Raw genomic sequence first — 19,536 nt, 5'->3', positions numbered from 1 at the left:
CTTGACGTACTCCTTTTCCTATTTGGAACCAGTCCGTTGTTCCATGTCCAGTCTAACTGTTGCTTCCTGACCTGCATACAGGTTTCTCAAGAGGTACGTCAGATGATCTGGTATTCCCATCTCCTTCAGAATTTTCCACAGTTTATTGTGATCCACACAGTCAGAGGCTTTGGCATAGTCAATAAAGCAGAAATAGATGTTTTTCTGGAACTCTCTTGCTTTTTTGATGATCCAACAGATGTTGGCAATTTGATCTCTGGTTCCTCTGCCTTTTCTAAAACCAACTTGAACATCTGGAAGTTCACAGTTCACATATTGCTGGAGCCTGGCTTGGAAAATTTTGAGCATTACTTTACTAGCGTGTGAGATGAGTGCAATTGTGCGGTAGTTTGAGCATTCTTTGGCATTGCCTTTCCTTGGGATTGGAATGAAAATTGACCTTTTCCAGTTCTGAGGCCACTGCTGAGTTTTCCAAATTTGCTGGAATATTGAGTGCAGCACTTTTACAGCATCTTCTTTGAGGATTTGAAATAGCTCAACTGGAATTCCATCACCTCCACTAACTTTGTTTGTAGTAATGCTTCCTAACGCCACTTGACTTCACATTCCAGCATGTCTGGCTCTACGTGAGTGTGAGTGGTCACACCATCATGATTTTCTGGGTCATGAAGATCTTTTTTTGTACAGTTCTTCTGTGTAATCTTGCCACCTGTTCTTAATATCTTCTGCTTTTGTTAGGTCCATACCATTTCTGTTCTTTATTGAGCCCATCTTTGCATGAAGTGTTCCCTTGTTATCTCTAATTTTCTTGAAGAGATCTCTAGTCTTTCCCATTCTGTTTACTTCCTCTATTTCTTTGCACTGATCACTGAGGAAGGCTTTCTTATCTCTCCTTGCTATTCTTTGGAACTCTGCATTCAAATGGGTATATTTTTCCTTTTCTCCTTTGCTTTTCGCTTCTCTTCGTTTCACAGCTATTTGTAAGGCCTCCTCAGACAACCATTTTGCTTTTTTGCACTTCTTTTCTTGGGGATGGTCTTGATTCCTGTCTCCTGTACAGTGTCACAAACCTCCGTCCATAGTTCATCAGGCACTCTGTCTATCAGATCTAGTCCCTTAAATCTATTTCTCACTTCTGCTAAATAGTCATAAGGGATTTGATTTAGGTCATACCTGAATGGTCTAGTGGTTTTTTCCACTATATTCAATTTAAGTCTGAATTTTGCAATAAGGAGCTCATGATCTCAGCCACAGTCAGCTCCTGGTCTTGTTTTTGCTGATTGTATAGAGCTTCTCCATCTTTGGCTGCAAAGAATATAATCAGTCTGATTTCGGTGTTGCCCATCTGGTGATGTCCATGTGTAGAGTCTTCTCTTATGTTGTTTGAAGAGGGTGTTTTCTATGACCAGTGCGTTCTCTTAGGCAAAACTCTATTAGCCTTTGCCTTGCTTCATTCTGTACTCCAAGGCCAAATTTGCCTGTTACTCCAGCTGTTTCTTGACTTCCTACTTTTGCATTCTAGTCCTCTATAATGAAAAGGACATCTTTTTTGGCTGTTAGTCCTAAAAGGTCTTGTTAGGTCTTCATAAAACTGTTGAACTTCAGGCTGGTTGTATTCCACAAAAATATAACTTTGGGCTGGTTATATTCCACAGAAAAGGCTCTTTCTGTTTCTTGCCTTAGCATTATCTGACCTAGAGGGAAGAGAGTTTCTCTTCCCATAGAGTTTGAAAATGGTTTCTGGATTTGAGCCTCACTGCCTAGCTTTTACCATGTGTTCATCTCTGAATCAGTCACTCTGGTTGAGGGATGGAGGATACTGATTTGCAGACCTAGGTCACCTCCCTAGTCTTGGGGGAAGTAGGATTTAGCCACACTCAGATTCCATGAACTGAGATGGAAAAAGGATTGGTTCTCTAAAGAAGACCCAAAATACTGATATCAGAGGAAAGGAAAAAGGGTGCTGCGCAGGCAAAATCAAAGTGTGTTCACTGTTTGTGGTTTGTATTCTATTAGTTGAAAATAAATGGAAAGCGGTACTTTTATATATTTCAGCCAACAGGATTACATGCTTGTCCCCAAATGTGCTGTATGTTCTACCTCAGGCTCCATTCCCTTGCTCACAGTGTTCTTTTCATTTGGATAGCATCCTTACTCCTGTCAAATTTATATTCTTCCATGTTCTCCCAGAAATGCTGCTCCATTTTGAAGCCTTGCCTATGGTCATTTCTCTTTTAAACTGTTGGATTTCATTGTTTAATAAATACATTATACATCGAATTCAACTAGTCTTACAAGTCCAGTCACTCACCTGCAGATCTGACTCATCCCACTGCCAGACTGAGGGCCCAAACTGAGAGCACTTTGTGTCCCTGGATGCCCTCCATTCTTCACATAAGAGTTCTGTGTTAGGCACTCCATGAATGTGTGTTGAACTGGAAAAGACAACTCCTTAGCATTTATTTTGTAAAATGTACTTAGTTGTATATGCTTCAGTGGTTGGCAGTGTTTAATTATACACTTGGCAAAGTTAAAACAGCTGTAGAGACAAAGAACATCGCTAGAGCCTTTAAGTGCTTTTGCATATATTTAACTAATGCTTTTAATATAAAAAGTAACAGCCCATGAATTATTATTAGGTAGTTGATTGCTTTTTGGCAGTATTTTAGGAAAGTTTTGGAGAAAAATTTCATGCAACTGGATTACTGAATGCAACTTCTATATGCCTAACATAGTCACTGGCACATAGATGCTAAATGAGTAGTAGTTGAAGTAACCATTATTCTGTGCTTGAAAAAACTTGTAGAATTTATCTTTTTTTTTTCTTGTGCTATGAAGTAGACATCTTCTTCTAAGAAGAACAAAACATCCTTGAGGGAGGAGTTCTGTAAAGATCTCACATTGCTGTGTATCTTTTTTAAGTAATGGGACCCTATGTGAGAAAAGTTCTGTGTGATGAGCTGGGGGCCCCAGCCAATTCTGCAATCAACTGTGTTCCCCTGGAAGATTTTGGAGGGCAGCATCCTGACCCCAACCTGACATATGCAACCACCCTTCTGGAAGCTATGAAAGGAGGGGAATATGGATTTGGAGCTGCGTTTGATGCTGATGGGGTAAGGAGGAAGGCTTTCTGCCTGCTGATCGTTTTGCTATATAATGAGCCAAACACTGGAAACCAGAGAATTGTTGAATACCTCTGGGGCTGACACGTAAGGGGCATATGAACGCTAACTGGCTCTGCATCTGCCCTTCTACTTAATGGCCTAGTACTGCATGTAAATAGCCATTACTTTTCTTTTTCCAAGTAGCAGTATGTTATAAAGAGGTTATTTCTTTTAAAAAATTCATGCAATACATCTTTATTTATGACTGATCTTGTTGAAATCACCATGTTAAGAAAACAGCTATTTTAGTAATAATCTCTGTTCTCCATTATGTTTGGGAGAAGTGTGAATGAAGAATGTAGAGGCTACTAAAGCCTGAGGAAGTCATCCATATTTCAACAGGTCAGATATTTTCCTAGCAGTGTCAAGATCCTGGGCCCTGCAATATTCAGGGATTTTAGTTTCCCATGCCCTCTTTGGCCTCCTTCAAGTGGTTTTCCATTGTTTAAATCTGAGGATGGCAGTAAAGTGCCTGGTGGTGATGATGGGAATGGACTGCTAGCAGCAGATGCCTTTGCCTGAACATTTTCACACATTCTTTCCCACAGGACCGTTACATGATCCTAGGCCAAAATGGCTTCTTTGTGAGCCCTTCCGACTCCTTGGCCATCATTGCCGCCAACCTCTCTTGCATTCCATATTTCCGTCAGATGGGAGTCCGAGGGTTTGGAAGGAGTATGCCCACCAGCACCGCCCTCGACAGGTAAGCAGAATGTCACCGTGAAAAACTTCATGACAGGCCCCTGATGTCATTGTTCCTTCTGCTGGTAGCTCTCACTCATTCTCCCTCGCACTTTGGGAACTTGTTGAATTTAGAGATGTGGGAATTTAAAGACATGATATAGTTAATAGAAGTGTGAAAAATCAGGTGGCCTGAACTGGGTTCTGCTACATCTTAGCTCTCAGGAACTTGGGAGACTTATTTGATTTCTGTGTCTCTGTTTTCTTATCTTTAAAATGAGCATGATAATAGTATCATCCTTACATGGATTGTATGAGGTAGGAATGAGGTAATTCTTATAAAGCATGTAACAGAATGCGTGGTTCATAGTAAATACATAAATGGTAAGAAAACTTACTAAATATGTAAGCAAGGTAGAAAGAACATGAGTCTTAGGATCAGATAATATTATTTTAAAATGCTCACTTGTCTCAGGCTTCCCTGGTAGCTCAGCTGGTAAAGAATCTGCCTGCAATCCAGGAGACCCCAGTTTGATTCCTGGGTTGAGAAGATCCCCTGGGGAAGGGATAGACAACCCAATCCAGTATTCTGGCCTGGAGAATTTCATGGACAGAGGAACCTGGCAGGCTACAGTCCATGGGATTGCAAAGAGTCAGACACGACTGAGCAACTTTTACTATATCATCATTAGTTCTATAAAAACAGGGAAGATAAGTTTGTTGTGAGAATGAAGCGAGATACACATGGAAAATGCTCAACAGGAGACTCAGTAGATAACAGTCTAAAGTTTCTTACCCTGGCCCTATCCACCCATCTTTTAGCTTATCTTTAGGAAACAGTGAATTTCAGAGTCTAATATTTTCAAGCAATGTATTATTGTGGAAGCAGTATTTGTTCATGCTGGAAAGTTAAAAAACACAGAAAACGAGGAAAATGTAAGCGACTCTGCCTGAGCTGCTTATGTTAATTGATAAATGTATATTCCCTACTGAATCTCTTTATATACATATATAATATATATGCGTAGCTATAAATCATATATAACATACATAATATAATATGTGTAATATATATTTGCCTTTTTGTGAAACCAAAAAGAGATCTGAAAGTACATACTGCCTTGTAACATTTTTTTCCCATCAACAATCTCCAACTTTGTCTTAATTCAGTTTTATATCATCTAAAATCAAGATCATATTCAAATTTCCCCTGAGTGTCCCTGGAGTGTCTTTAACGGATGGTTTTGCCCAAAGCAGCATCCTGTCTAACATCATACATTGCATCTGGTTGTCACATCTCTTAAGTCTTTTAGAATCTAGCACAAGCCTTTTCTCTTTTAGTTAATGATAATGATTTTTGAGGAGACCAGACCAGTTGTCCTGCAGAATCTCATCTTCTGGATGGTGAAGTTATTTCCTCATGGTGTTACCATTCATTCAATCATTCCTGAAGTAAATTTTATATGAAGTGAATTGAGTTACTCTTAAGGGTACAATTCAATGAGTTTTGGAAAAGGTATACATCTGGGTGACAACCAATGAAAATAAGATATAGGACATTCCTATCACCCCCCAAAGTTCCTCCTTCCAATGCCCAGTTGTTGTAATTTCTTCTGCCATACTTAGGCTTTGCCTGTTCTTGAGCTTCACAAAAATAGAATCATATACTATATATTTATTACTAGTTTTTTCATTTAATATGTATTTTTTTATTCATCTGCATTCACTGAATTTGTAACTAGTTCATTCCCCTATGTTTCAGTATAGTATATCAATGTATGAATATATCACAATTTATTTTTCCAGTATCCTGTTGATGAACATTTGGGTTGTTTTCAGTTATTAGATACTATAAATCATGCCATTATAAGCATTCTTACACGTGTCTTTTTGTGTATACATCTACATTCTTCAGTTAACATCCAGGAGTAGAATGCTGCATGTAGGATAGATGTATGTTTAATTTAACAAGAAACTGCCAAACTGTTTTCCATTTTATACTCTTATTTGCAACGTGTGAGACTTCTAGTAACTTTATATCTTCAATAACATTTGGTGTTTTCTGTCTTTTTTATTTTAACCAGTCTAGTGAGTGCAAAATAGTGTTTCATTTTGGTTTAAATTTGTATTGTTCTAGTGATGTTGAGCTCATTTTCATATGCTTATTGTCCATTTGTGAACTTCTTTGTTATGTACCTGTTTGAAATGTATTTGCTCAGTTGAAGGCGCATTGTTTGTCTTTTTGTTATTGATTTAGAGAAGTTCTTTATATATTCTTGGTAATAAGTTTTTTTTTTGGCCATGCTGCCAGCTTGTGGGATCTTAGTTCCCTGACCAAGGATTGAACCCAGGTCCTCAGCAGTGAGAGGCCTAACCACTGGTCTGCCAGGGAATATCCTGGATAATAAGTCTTTTGTCAGATATATGTATTACAAATATTTTCTCCATGCCTGTCACTTCCTCATTCAAATACTTAATTGTGTCTTTTGATGAGCGTGAGTTTTAAATTTTGACAGTGTCCAATTCTTTTTCTTGTATAATTGTGTGCTTAGTCACTCAGTTGTGTCCGACTCTTCGCAACCCCATGGACTGTAGCCCACCAGGCTCCTCTGTCCATGGGGATTCTCCAGGCAAGAATACTGGAGCAGGTTGCCATGCCCGCCTCCAGAGGATTTTCCCAACCCAGGGATCAAACCCAGGTCTCCCGAATTGCAGGTGATTTTTTACTGTCTGAGCCATCAGGGAAGCCCAAGAATACTGGAGTGGGGAGCCGATCCCTTCTCCAGGGGATCTTCCCAACCCAGGAATCAGAGCAGGGTCTTCTGCATTGCAGGCAGATCCTTTACCAGCTGAGCTACCAGGGAAGCCCTCATATAAATAATATATACTTTCTTATCCTCAAGAAATCTTTGCTTACCTAAAGGTCAAAAAGATGTTTTTTCCTATCCTTACTTCTAGAATCATTGTCATTTTAATTTTGCATTTAAGTCTTTGATGATTTTGAATTAATTTTTCTGTGGGTTATAAGGCAGGGGTTGAGGCTTGTTTTTTCCCTATATGCAACTGTTATTGAAAAGAATTTACCTTTCCCTTGATGTGTTTGTTAAAAATCAGTTGACCATATATATGTGGGTCTGTTTCAAGATTATCCCTTCTGCTCCATTGATCTATTGTCTATCCCTATGCCAATATTTCCTTGTCTTGATTATTGAAGTTTTAAAGTAGTTGGTTAAGTCAAATGACCCCCCCCAACTCTTATTTCTTTTCTCTTCATATAGAAAAAATTATATATCTAATGTCCTTTGCATTTCTATATACATTTTAGAATCAACTTGTTATTTTCTACTAGGGCCTATTGCAATTTTGATTGAAAATGTGTTGAATCCACAGAGCAATTCTGGAAGAATTGCATTTCAATAATACTGAGATTTCTAGTCCAGGAATGTGATATATCTCTTATTTTATTTAGTTTTCTTTAATTTCTCTTACATACTTTGTAGGCTAGTTTCTCTTCCGGATATTTTGTAGTTTAGCGTGGAAATCTTTACAATTTTTGTCAAATTGATTCATGAGTACTTTGTATATTTTGATGCTAATGCAAATGGAATAGTTTTATAAGGTTAATTTTCCAGTTGTTTGCCGCTAGTAATTGGAAATATAATTGATTTCTGTAAATTGATCTTTTATTCCTCCACCAGTACGGAGATGAATCAGATGCCTTTTGGATGCCGCCCCCTATGTTACTTCTTTCCCTCAGGTGATATTGATGTCAAATCTGTGATAATGAAGCAACCACAGTTTAAAATTCTTGCCTAGCAGCTCCAAAGGGTGGGATGTGTAATTCCATTCTTCCCCCTTTATCTTGGTTTATATCTTTCCTTTTAAAAAAAAAAAAGACATGAACTACTTCCCTGGTGTCTCAGACGATAAAGCGTCTGCCTACAATGCGGGAGACCGCAGTTCAATCCCCAGGTCGAGAAGGTCACCTGGAGAAGGAAATGGCAACCCACTCCAGTATTCTTGCTTGGAAAATCCCATGGGTGGATGAACTTGGTAGGCTACAGTCCATGGGGTTGCAAAGAGTTGGACAAGACTGAGTGACTTCACTTCACTTAAAAAAAAAAATCAGCAAAACTGTAGAAAGCAAAGCAAAAACCAGACTGTCTCTAGAAATGGAAAACTCAGAGTCACAGAGGATCCTGAGTTCTGTGTAGGTTACTTAATATTCTGGGAGGATATATAAGGTGGCTTAGTGGTTGGTAAAGAATCCGCCTACCAGTACAGGAGACTTGGGAGAAATATGAGTTCAATCACTGTGTCAGAAAGATCCCCTGGAAGAGGAAATGGCAACCCACTCCAGTATTCTCTCCTAGAGAATCACATGGACAGAGGAACATGACAGGCTGCTGTCCATGGGGTCACAAAGGGTCAGAAAGACCCAGCAACTGAGCATGCATGCACACTTATACATAATCTTACAATTTAGAAAGAACTTTCATTAACTTGAACTCACTTGATCTTTGCAATAATTTAGAAAGGTACTTGGGTAGACATTAGTCTCAGCATATTAAAGATGCTGAACCAATTATCAGAGAGATTTAGTGACTCACACAAGGTTACACAGCTAATAAGAAAGTGACCTGGAATTTGAAACTATTGCATCTGCCTAGTAACTACAACTTAATCAGGATGGTTTCTGAGAAACCAGTTGCGAATATTGCTCAGCTCTCCCATGGGGTAGTCAGCAGCTTCCCAAACCCTGGCCGGGAGGGACCAGTTTCATTCTGACAACACAACCCATCTGTGCTGTTTTCTTATGGAAATTTCCCAGTTGTTCTTGGTTTCAGTTTATCCCTCCTTCCTGATGAATCTCTGTTTCAGTCAGAAACCAGAAGCCTTGCTTAGAAAGTTCACAGAGGACCTGTTCTGATATGTAAGTGACCGTTTAAAAGGATTATTCATGCTTGCTGGTTGGGATTCAGAATTCTGTGGGCTCTGAAGTGGTGATTTGTTTTGGGTATTTGATCTCTTGTGGAGTCCCTGGTGGATTCTCATGATAGACACTTTATAAGTTTCTTCTTTGTGAAAGAAATGCTGCCTCAAAATGTTATCTTGTCAGTAGTTTCCTACTTAGGTTATTTTTTAGTTAATAAAATCATAGGAATGTGCCCCTAAATGCCAGACCCTGGAAGAAAGACAGCGAAGTAACTGAGACACATTCAATGGTGCACTTGCCCAAACTCCTGGGATTGCAGAATAAAGGAGGCCTGCACCCTTGATGCTGATGAATTATTCAGACAGACTTCCATTGTTTCATGGATAATTGTTGTTCCCTGAGGGAAGACTTTCAGTATCTTTTATTTCTACTCTTACAGTATCACTGAGACAAGGATTGCATTTACCCCAGAATAATACCGTTTCAGCCTTGAAAATGGCATTCTTTTGGGCTTTGTCATTCTAAATGTGTCTGATTTGTGGTTACAGATGAATCTGTGTTGCTGAAATCATTTTGGTTCAAATTATTTGAGAAGTAAAGCACATTAGAAGTATATTTGTGGCCCAAGATTTATCTCTACTCCTTGAGGCGGTATTAGATAATCCCCTGTGTTATCTTCCTTCAGTAATACTTATGAAGCACCCATCTGTGCGTGGTCCTGTGCTGAATGCTGTGTTAAGCAAGGCAAACGCATGCAGACATGAACTCTCCTCATTCAGAAATATTTAAAGCCTCAATCAAGGCTAGCATCCTAGTATACACTGCAAGGGAGCCATATATAGAAAGTATGTTTTGATTACAGGGAGGCGATATGAGGTCCACCACCCATAAACATGATGGAAAAGGGAATTAGGACTCTTCTACTCTCTTTTTGCTTTTTGTGCCACTCCTGTTGTTCTCTATTTATTCACTCAAGAAATATTTATTAAGGGCCTTCTATATCCTAGGCAATTGTCCCTTGCCCTGATGGAACTTACTGTCTGATGCAGAAGATGAATAATAACAAGTAAAGAAAAAGCATATAAACACATATTGTAATGCATGTTCAGGGGAAATGAACTTGGTATAGTAATAATTGGCAAGTGTGGAACATCCTCCTTGGTAATATAGATAATGGACTTTCTGAGGAGTTTATGGGTAGGACCAAAGACTAGAAACATGCAGGTAGACCTGGCTTTGATGCTGACATTAGAAATGGCCCATAGCACATGTGAAAATGCTTATTTTTTCAGAATATAGTCTACAGCTATTTGTTGCCAATCCCCGACCTAAAATATGTACTGTAGCTTTATCTTGAACATATCCAGTTGGTCATTGGAATCTAGACAGTGTTAATCCAGCAAGTATGCAGCATCTACTTATCTATGATGAACTTGGTCCTTGTTACACACTTTAGATCTGTGTTATTTTGTCTCCAAGATCAATCAGGATGCACAGTGGTAAGGGAGAGAGAGTATTGTGAGCTAATATGTAATTATCCAGTCTCCCATACATCCATTGTGCTATAGAGTAATAGGAATTATTTTGCCCTAGCATATAAATATGTTCAAGTATAACTTATATTAAAACAGAAAAGAGAGAAAAAGCTCTTTATAATAGTAGTTATTGCCCTAAAACCACCCATAGCTGTTTAATTCATGGTCAAGGGAGAACGGAAATGGCACCATCAAAAGAGTTTGCGAAAAAGAATTTAGTAATAGTAGCTTTAATAACCTGGTCTACAGAAGTATGAACGAAGATAATGAAGGAAACAAACAAACAAAAAAAAAGCAAGAAGTGATAGAGAGGCATCTCAGGACTCACAGTATCAGAAAGCTAGTAATCCCCCAGGACTGAAGAGTCAGGGAGGGATTGGGTAACCATAGCTGAGGAGATTTGAAGTTGTCAGGACTGATCTTGTCAGGGAGGTATAAATACCCTAACTTCTCTCTTTTCCCACCCTTCAATCTCTTGCTGATGCCTCCTCTTGACCAAACCCCACAGGAAGCCAGGGGGCAGCCCTTGCAGCTCAGCCTCCTAGGGAAGCTGACAGGGCAGAGGTGGGTGTTGAATGGAATGGCGGGCTCTCGGGTGGAAGGGGGCAAACCAGGAACAGCCAGCACAATGGCCAGTCTTTTTGGTAATCTCTGCCTGCTTGTCTCCCAGTCTCATCCTCTCCCCAGTTTTTTGGACCTCAGGTGTAGCCAGCTGAGTTAATCATGCTCATCATTGAGCAGTCCTTTCATAGTGTGTCCAGTGGGAGACTCATTTCTTATTATTAAAAATTTAACATACTTCTCTTTTCTTTGATTACCCTCCTCCCAGAGACAATTGCAAATGTGTATTTGTTGGGTATCCTTTTGTTTGCGTGTGTTGTTTTATTTGCATGTACTTCAGATGATTGTGACTAGTACTATAAATAGACTGTATTTGCTTTCTTACTCTTTTCCACTAAAGACTTTGTGTTAAGATCCTCTCAGTGCCTCAGTGTGCATGTAGAGTGTTGCTTCTGACTACTGCAGAGTAGTCCATGGTCTGCATCCACAGGTTACTTCCATTCCTGCTCCTCTGAACACTCAGGCTGTCTCTCACCTCCCGCATCAGTGAATGATGCTTCATAGCCCCCTTGGGGTTTATGTGAGAGTTTCTTCGACATGTGTATCCAAGAGGAGAATTGTTGGGTCAGAAGCACTGTGTATACTTAATTTGACCAAATCCTGTGTTAGATTGTACTTCACTAGGCTGCTTCCCCTGCTAGTTTCTGCATCTTCAAGTCCAGACCTATATTTTATTGACCAATGGAAGAGTCAATGACCAATGGAAGAGATAGAGAGTAATATACCATTGCTGTACTAAATTTTCATTTCTCATATTGCTAATGAACATCTCTTCAGATGCTTGAGATTTGGGCGTTTCCTTTTTATTAAGTCTCTGTTCCTATCCTTTGCCTGACTTTGTATTTAGGATTTTCTCCCCTTTTTTGATGGATTTCCATGAGCTCATTGTACATTCTATATATTTGTTGCTGTTGTTGAGTTGCTAAGTTGTGTCTGACTCTTTTGTGACCCCATGGACAGTTGCCCACCAGGCTCCTCTGTCCATGGGATTTCCCAGGCAAGAATACTGGAATGGGTTGCCATTTCTTTCTCCAGGGTATCTTGCCAACCCAGGGATCAAGCCTGCATCTCCTGCTCAGCAGGCAGATTCTTTCCCACTGAGCCACCTGGGAAGCACCCTTACAGTTTCCCAAATTTGATGACCTCTCACACTGATGTACCTTTGCATATCCTGTTCTCTTTCCTTAAAATGTGTTCCCCTCACCTTGTCCCACTGCCTACTTTGTTCTTCCTGATCTTTCAAGACTTAAGTCAGCATCACCTTCTTAGTAGTACTCTTTTGATGTCATGTTTCTCCATCCAAAGGAGTACATAGAACTTACTCTTCAGCGGTCCCTTTATCACAGTTATCACAGACATTAAAAATGTGTTTGTCTGTTTCCTAATGTCCTGTAAATCCTCCACAAGCAAAGTTTTTGGCCAGTGCCTGGCATAGGGTAGGTTCTCAAAAACGCTTACCAAATGAATGAATGAGATTTTTTTCCTTTTTGGAATATTTTTTATTTGGGAGAAAAAGTAGCTTGAGCTCCACAGATCTAATCACATAATTCCAAAAGTTAACTGCCATGATATATAAACAAGCTTCTTTGAACTTTTTTACAAAATAAATTTGTCAATTTATTGATTGCAAAGGAAAATAAATATACCGAGTGATAAGGAGGAAAGGAATGATGTATAATTTTTTAGTCTTTTGGGTATCTAATAAAACTGTGCCTGACTTATGGTTTTCATTTATATTTAGGTAAGTTTGTGGTGAGTTGAATTTTAGTTATACTATGTATTGATTATGACAATAAAAATGAGATAAAAGGAAGCAATGGCACAGCAGTTATTTCTCAGTCAATAGGTAAACACACTTACCAGAGCCTGAACTTAAGCTCAGGTGTCTTTATTCCTTTCCTAGGTAGGTAGGGTGAGTACTGATTTCATCCTAGGTTAGAGGATACCTTCTTCTATGCCTTTTGTGTCTACCTTCTGGAAAGGATGCTGATGGTGATCCAAGCCTGCTTGTCAGTTTTTCTATGAGTTGGTGTCAGATGAGAAAGCAATTTCATGCCCACATTAAGTAGAGGGCACTTATAGATTAATTACCTAAAGTGAGAGGAATAAATTGATAACATTTAAGACTAGAATCTGCAAGAACTTTGGAGATGTTGGATAAACCATCTTTTGTTCAGCTGTTCAGAGCTGTCTTGGTTGGGTGTTTGCTCTCTATGTTGGTCAGTAAAACAATTTTGAATGAGCAATCAGTAACCTGAGTTCCAAAACATATAGTTATCATCACCCCTACATATGATCTCAGACAAACCATTTTTAGGAATTGGCTTTCTCTGGCCTGCTCTATCTGCAGGGACTCCTTGCCACTCTTCAATTTTGTTTCTGGAAAAGCATAGTCATTAATAACAGTTCCAACATCCTACCCTCAGTCCTTCCAGTCCCATTGACTTGGCACTTGTTGGTGTTTGGCAAATAATTTTGACCACTGGTGAGTTCTACCAATACTGAAAGAAATTCATTTACACCACCCTGGGTAATTGGGGATTAAAGATCACTTAAGGCTGGGTTCCAATGCCATCTGGTCTAGAGCATATAACTAAGTGGCATGTTGTTGTTCTCCAGTGCAAACGTTGACTTCATGACCTATCTTTACTTATAATCTCAGTTTTGGTTTTTGAAGGGTCCATTTGGTTAAATATTCTCCTTTCTTTTTTGTGACTTCAAATACTTACACACTTTAAAAATCAATCCAATTCATTATTGCAAAGAGGCATGAGGTAACTTTTTGGGCTGATAAAAATGTTCTGTATCTTAATTATGGTAGCAGTATTAATAACACAACTCTATCTATCTGTGTACCTATCTATCAAGATTCATAGAACTGTACACTTAAAGCTGGCAAATTTTATTTTATATCAGTAATACCTTGATAAAAGTGATAAAAATAATCAAATCCTATTTATTTGAAAACAAACCAAAGAATTTCTCTTGGGTCTTCCTTTATGATTAAGGTCATGCCCTCTGTTTGAGTGCATCTAGTTCCTAGCATCAAAGCTTGCATTTACCAGACTATCAATACACACTGGCTGGGTTCAAGTGAGACGAGTGGTCTTTGGAATTGCTGCCCACTACTTCCTTCTCTCTGGTGAGCCAGAACATCGGTACACTATTTTCAGTCTTGTCTTGGGAAAGATTTACATTTAGAGTTGAAAGTTCTAAGATTTCAAGGTCATTAGTCAAATTCATTGGTGGCATAAAGATATAAAGAAGATAGGATAGCCCAGCATAACTGAACTATATGCTTTGTCAAGCAGCCAGAGAAGCTTGGCACTTGACAATGATTTTAAATGATGGAGGATAGTGATGAATCATCTTAGGCCTGAAGATCCTTTTGGAGGGAAAGAGCTTTTTGTACAAAAATGTGCTTTTGGTGTATGCTATATATTTTGAAATGAACTTTATAACTTTCACCCAAAAAAAGTTTTTTAATGGATTTTATTTTATTTTATTTTTAATTTATTTCTTTATTTTTTCAGTGGGTTTTGTCATACATTGACATGAATCAGCCATAGATTTACACGTATTCCCCATCCCGATCCCCCCTCCCACTTCCCTCTCCACCCGATTCCTCTGGGTCTTCCCAGTGCACCAGGTTTAATGGATTTTAAACCTCAACCTCTTAGGGTAATCTTAAACCAAACCTGTTGGAACACTGATTAAATTGCCAAGTCTATCAATTTCACTTTCCAGTAGGGCTGAGGTAAGAATAGTATCTAAGAAAGATGCACAGGAGAATAAAAAAACTCTCCCCAAATTTTGCCTGCTCAGCACAGAGTAAGAGGGTGAATGCATTTTTATTTATAGTGGATTTCATTGCAGTTTCTTATTCAGTGGTCAGCCCTCAGAAGTATTTGCATTAAGTGTTATTATTGAAGCTTTATAGGAAAAGTATGATGTTGGGAGATTAAGTAATATGTTTCAGTCCATATTAACTGAAGTAGACTTGGCCTCAGGTGAATCTTGACCTAGCAACTTGGTGATACCTCAATAATCCCTCTCTGCTTTGGCCATTATGATGGCCCACGGTTGCCCATCAAAAAGGAAGCAGTCAAGACTGGTACTAGATTGTCTAATATAAAGTCTCATAACTTCTTTGCTGTTCCTTATTGCTGAGAATAGGAGAAATTAGATTATATCTTGGGTGAAGGTCATTTGTGTCTATCAGTGTGTGTGTCAGGGGACCTATGTGTGTGTTGGGTGATATCACACATGCATAATTTATTTTGACCCCAAAATGTCTTATAATTTTGACCTTAAACATCACTCTTGTTTAGTAAAGCTCTGGAAGAAGCAGTTCTTGGCTGTAACTTAAGACTTCCAGGAAAATGTTGACTGGAGTTTAAGGTAGGATTTGAATTTTATACCGTTACCTCAGGATCTGCTTGAAGTAGTAAGATCAGCAGTGGTTGTATGAAGAAACCTTTATCACGTTTCAGCAGCGTTTCTCCATAACATTCTGTGTAAAGTGGGCTAAACTGATATGATTCCTTTTAGGAGTTTTTAGTCTTATGCAACACTGATGAGCAGAAACTTAAAAGTTACCAGTTAAATAAAGTGGGATCTTTTAATAAGTAATGTGTTAGTGGTTGGTTATAAGATATTTGATGCTTAGAAAAAGAAAAGAAAAAAAAATTGTGTAAGCCCCTGTCTATATGCCCTACACAGGTGAGGGTAGATTTCAGACCTGGGGAGTCATTTGTCTCATCTCTGATCAGGTTTCTGCCTGAGGTTTAAATTTGTCGTTTGGAATTCCAAGTTCTTTTAGAGTCCCTGGTGGCATCAGTGGTTTACATCCTAGCATAAAAGAAAATTGTTTGGTGAGTTGGTGGTTGTATTTAAGAATGCACATTCTCTATCCAGGACTCACAGAGAGATTGTATCAGTTAGGATCTTTGCCCTGCAGATAAGAGAACACTAGTTGAAATGGGACCTAAATAATAAAGGGAATGTTTCAGTCCTTATTAACTGAAGTAGACTTGGCCTCAGGTGAATCTTGATCTAGCAGCTTGGTGACACCTGAATACTCCCTCTCTGCTTTGCCTTAGAAGGTATCACTTTCATCCTCAGGTTCCCGGCCTCTAGGCTCTCTCTTTGAGGGAGCAAGTTTTCAGCCCTCACCTGCTTATATTACCTTATCTAGGAGGATAAAGTTTTTTTTTAATCAAAGTATATTTGATTTATAGTTGACAATGTTGTGTTGGTTTTAGGTGTACAACACAGTGATTCAGTTATACATGTGTGTGTGTATATAAATATGTATATATATTCTTTTTTTTCAGATTCTTTCCCCTTATAGGTTATTATAAAAATCAAGCACAGTTTTCTGTGTTATACAGTAGGTCCTGCTCCTGTTGGTTATATACTGTATATATAGTAGTATGTGTATATTAATTCCAAACTAGGAGGATAAAATTGTACACACGTGTGTGCATGTGTATGAGACAAAGCTTTTCTAGAAAGAAGTAATTGAGAACATGCCCTTGAGTCTTGACTTTGTGGGTGTTTTTATCATCTCTGACCTTTTGGCTCACTTAGGCCATGAAATGTGGGAGAGACTGAAAGTTTTAAGCCCTTTCTCCTCATTTAATGGAGTTGGGGGGACAGTTATTCCTTCCCAGACCAAGTGACAGAGAACAGATGCAGTTGTCTTCCAAAGCAAGATCCTTCTTCCTCCCTCCAGAATGAGTAACGGTAGCAACTTGAGACCCAGTAGGTGGCCAGGGATGTGAGCTAGGTGAGTGTACTTTGGTTTGGTTCTGGAATGAGAATTCAGGACCTGATTAAGAACTCCAGAGGCCCTTCTTGTTACCTCCTCATATCCCTGCTGATCCTCTGCTACTTTCCAGTAACTGACAACAGTGTTAGAATTCAAATGGTGGTGCTTGCCTCAGATCTCTGCATGTGTTCAGGAATGCATCCGTCTTTCTTTCCCACCCTCTTCTGTCTACCCCTTCCTTCCCTTCCGTCTTCCTTCCTCCACTTCTCTTGCTCTTTCCCTCTTTCCTCACTTCTTTCTTTCTCCTTCTTTTTTCCCTCCCTCTATCCTTACCACGCTTCCCAGGTGGCGCTAGTGGTAAAGCACCCACCTACCAGTGCAGGAGACATAAGAGACGTAAGGGCTCGATCCCTGAGTTGGGAAGATCCCCTCTAGGAGGGCATGGCAACCCGCTCCAGTATTCTTGCCTGGAGAATCCCATGGACAGAGGAGCCTCATGGGCTACCATCCATAGGATGACAAAGAGTTGGACACAACTGAAGCGACTTATCATGCACACTTGCATCCTTACCTTCCTTCCACTTTGTCAATTTTCAAAAACCATTTTTAGTACCTGCTCTGTGCCCAGCCCACTGCTAGGTGCTGAATACATGGCTGAAGTTTGTCTTCTCTTCCACATCCTTTCTTCCTTTGTCAAACTTCACCATCAACAAAATTTATTAATATTCTCTTTGGAAGGTATTCTGCTAGATTCAGAAAGGTTCATGACTTCAATCTGAATGTTAATGAGAGATTTGGAGAGTGTTTCCAGATCATGATGTAGTATCTTGCAGATTGCCTTACACAGATTCTGCTACCTAATTTAGGAGTAGGAGGGAAAGAGAGAATATGTGTGCTACTGAGAGAGGACATAGGTTAAGGAGTGAAGACATTCCTGCCTGCCAGTACACACAAGTGTGTTCGTGCATGGAGTGGGACTTGGTACTCTTTGGCTTTCATTGGCTTCTGTGCTCAGACTACCTGGGTTTGAATCCTCTGCTCTCTGGTTGTATGTCTTTGGGCTGGTTTCCTAATCAGGTTCTTTCCTGCTAAATGAGATAATAACAGCATCATTCTAATTGGGATTAAATGAGGTAATGTATGAACAGTGCTTAGAGCAGTGCGTTCACAGTAAGACCTCAGAGAAGGTTAATTGTTATCATCATGATGTTGAAATTTTATGGCTGGCAAACTCAAACCAGCCTCAGTTCTTTAACACTAAGGAACTGGGACTAAAAGTTTAACCAGTGGCTGCACTTAGACCCAATATATCCCCCATGTAGATACTGGTGATTGAGTGGGGGTTCCTTCTTTGGGTTCCTCACATTTCATAGCACAACAAGCTTTTAGAAGACTGCTGTTGTGATCCTCAAGTGTCTATATTTGGTAGTTTTTCAGATTACTTTGTAAATAATAATTGTTCATTTTCTTTAGCTCTTCTATAGCTGTAAATGGAACCTTTCACTAGGGACCCAGTATTAGACCCATTGTTATTTGATCTTTTACATTTTTATTAATATTCTTTAAAGTTGTTACAATGAGAAGTTCTTTGTTCATAGAAGTAAGTGGACCCTGAACTATCAAACCCTGATCGTCTCATCTCTTTAGAAAAATTGTCTTTCTGGAAAAACATAGTTTCTTTTTTTCTTTTAAAACACTCCTGCGTCTGTCTGTATTTGGGGCAGAGCAATTAATCCCGTGTGTGTGTGTGTGTGTGTGTGTGTGTGTGTGTTAGTTGCTCAGTCATGTCTGACTCTTTGTGACCCGGTGGACTGTAGCCCACCAGGCTCCTCTGTCCATGGAATTCTCCAGGCAAGAATAATGGAGTGGGTAGCCATTCCCTTCTCCAGGTATCTTCCTGACCCAGGGATCAAACCCAGGTCTCCTGCATTGTGGGTGGACTCTAGCTTCTGAGCCCCCAGAGAAGCCATTTAAATCCCCATACAGAGTTGAAAGTTTTTTCCCCTACTGCTACTTCTGCTGCTAGTGTTTTTATATTGTGTTATATGTACATCCAATTAAAATATATAGTGCAATTTGTTTGTATAATATAAGTACTTGACCATTTCACAGTCTGTTCAGTATTTAGCCAGAAGCTGAAAAGTAAACTAAGAGAAACAATATGACTAACTTAACTGCTCTATGATATACCTGTGTGTGGGGGGAGAGGACAGAGGAGACATTTGTGAAAGAGGCTTTCTTTGTTACTAATATAGCGCTAACTACTCCCTTTCTTAACAGTTAACATGTAAATCCCAATTTATTGTTGTAATGCTTGTTTCCTGCATTTATAATGACTTTTTAAAAGTTTGTTAGCTCCTCCGTAGTCCATTTATTTGCAGATTCTTCAGCCAAGTCCTCTGGTGAACTAGGAAGAGGCTTTGGAGGTAGAAGGATGAATATTCCTCCCCAAGTGAGGTTTATTTATGTGAATCTCATCAAGCAGGTGGGTGCCAGGAGCATGAGAAATTTGAGAATGAGAGTTGGTTTGCACGAGGCTGTTTGGATTTTTGGAGGAAACTTCCATCTGAGGACCAACTCTTAGGTCAGATATCAAAGACTGTTGTGGCTCTGGGTGGGCATGACATCAAGCCAGTGTGGGATTACTAGAGTGAGCTCTCATGGAGATACAGTAGAATATAACAGAAAAGAAGATATATGTGTGAGCATGTTGGTACTACTGATTTTATCAGTGATTCTTATCATTTCTCAAAGCTGACACTCCTTCCAGAAGGGAAGTTGTCAGGGCTCATATAGTGGCTCTTCTCCACGGAGCTCCCAGGGACT

At 39.3% G+C, this 19,536-nt stretch overlaps 1 protein-coding gene across 1 annotated transcript in view; it reads left to right on the top strand.

Moving 5' to 3' along the window:
- Positions 1–19,536, top strand: part of PGM5 (phosphoglucomutase 5) — a 187,551-nt gene that overhangs the window by 36,646 nt on the left and 131,369 nt on the right. Inside the window, exons 5-6 of the mRNA XM_043486905.1 lie at positions 2,923–3,113; positions 3,713–3,867. Of these exons, the coding sequence (XP_043342840.1) occupies positions 2,923–3,113; positions 3,713–3,867 (346 nt within the window). The remainder of the gene's footprint in view (positions 1–2,922; positions 3,114–3,712; positions 3,868–19,536) is intronic.

This window comes from Cervus canadensis, chromosome 14 (assembly GCF_019320065.1).
Source record: "Cervus canadensis isolate Bull #8, Minnesota chromosome 14, ASM1932006v1, whole genome shotgun sequence".
Taxonomy (NCBI): Eukaryota; Metazoa; Chordata; class Mammalia; order Artiodactyla; family Cervidae; genus Cervus; species Cervus canadensis.
This window is presented reverse-complemented; position numbering and strand designations above follow the sequence as displayed.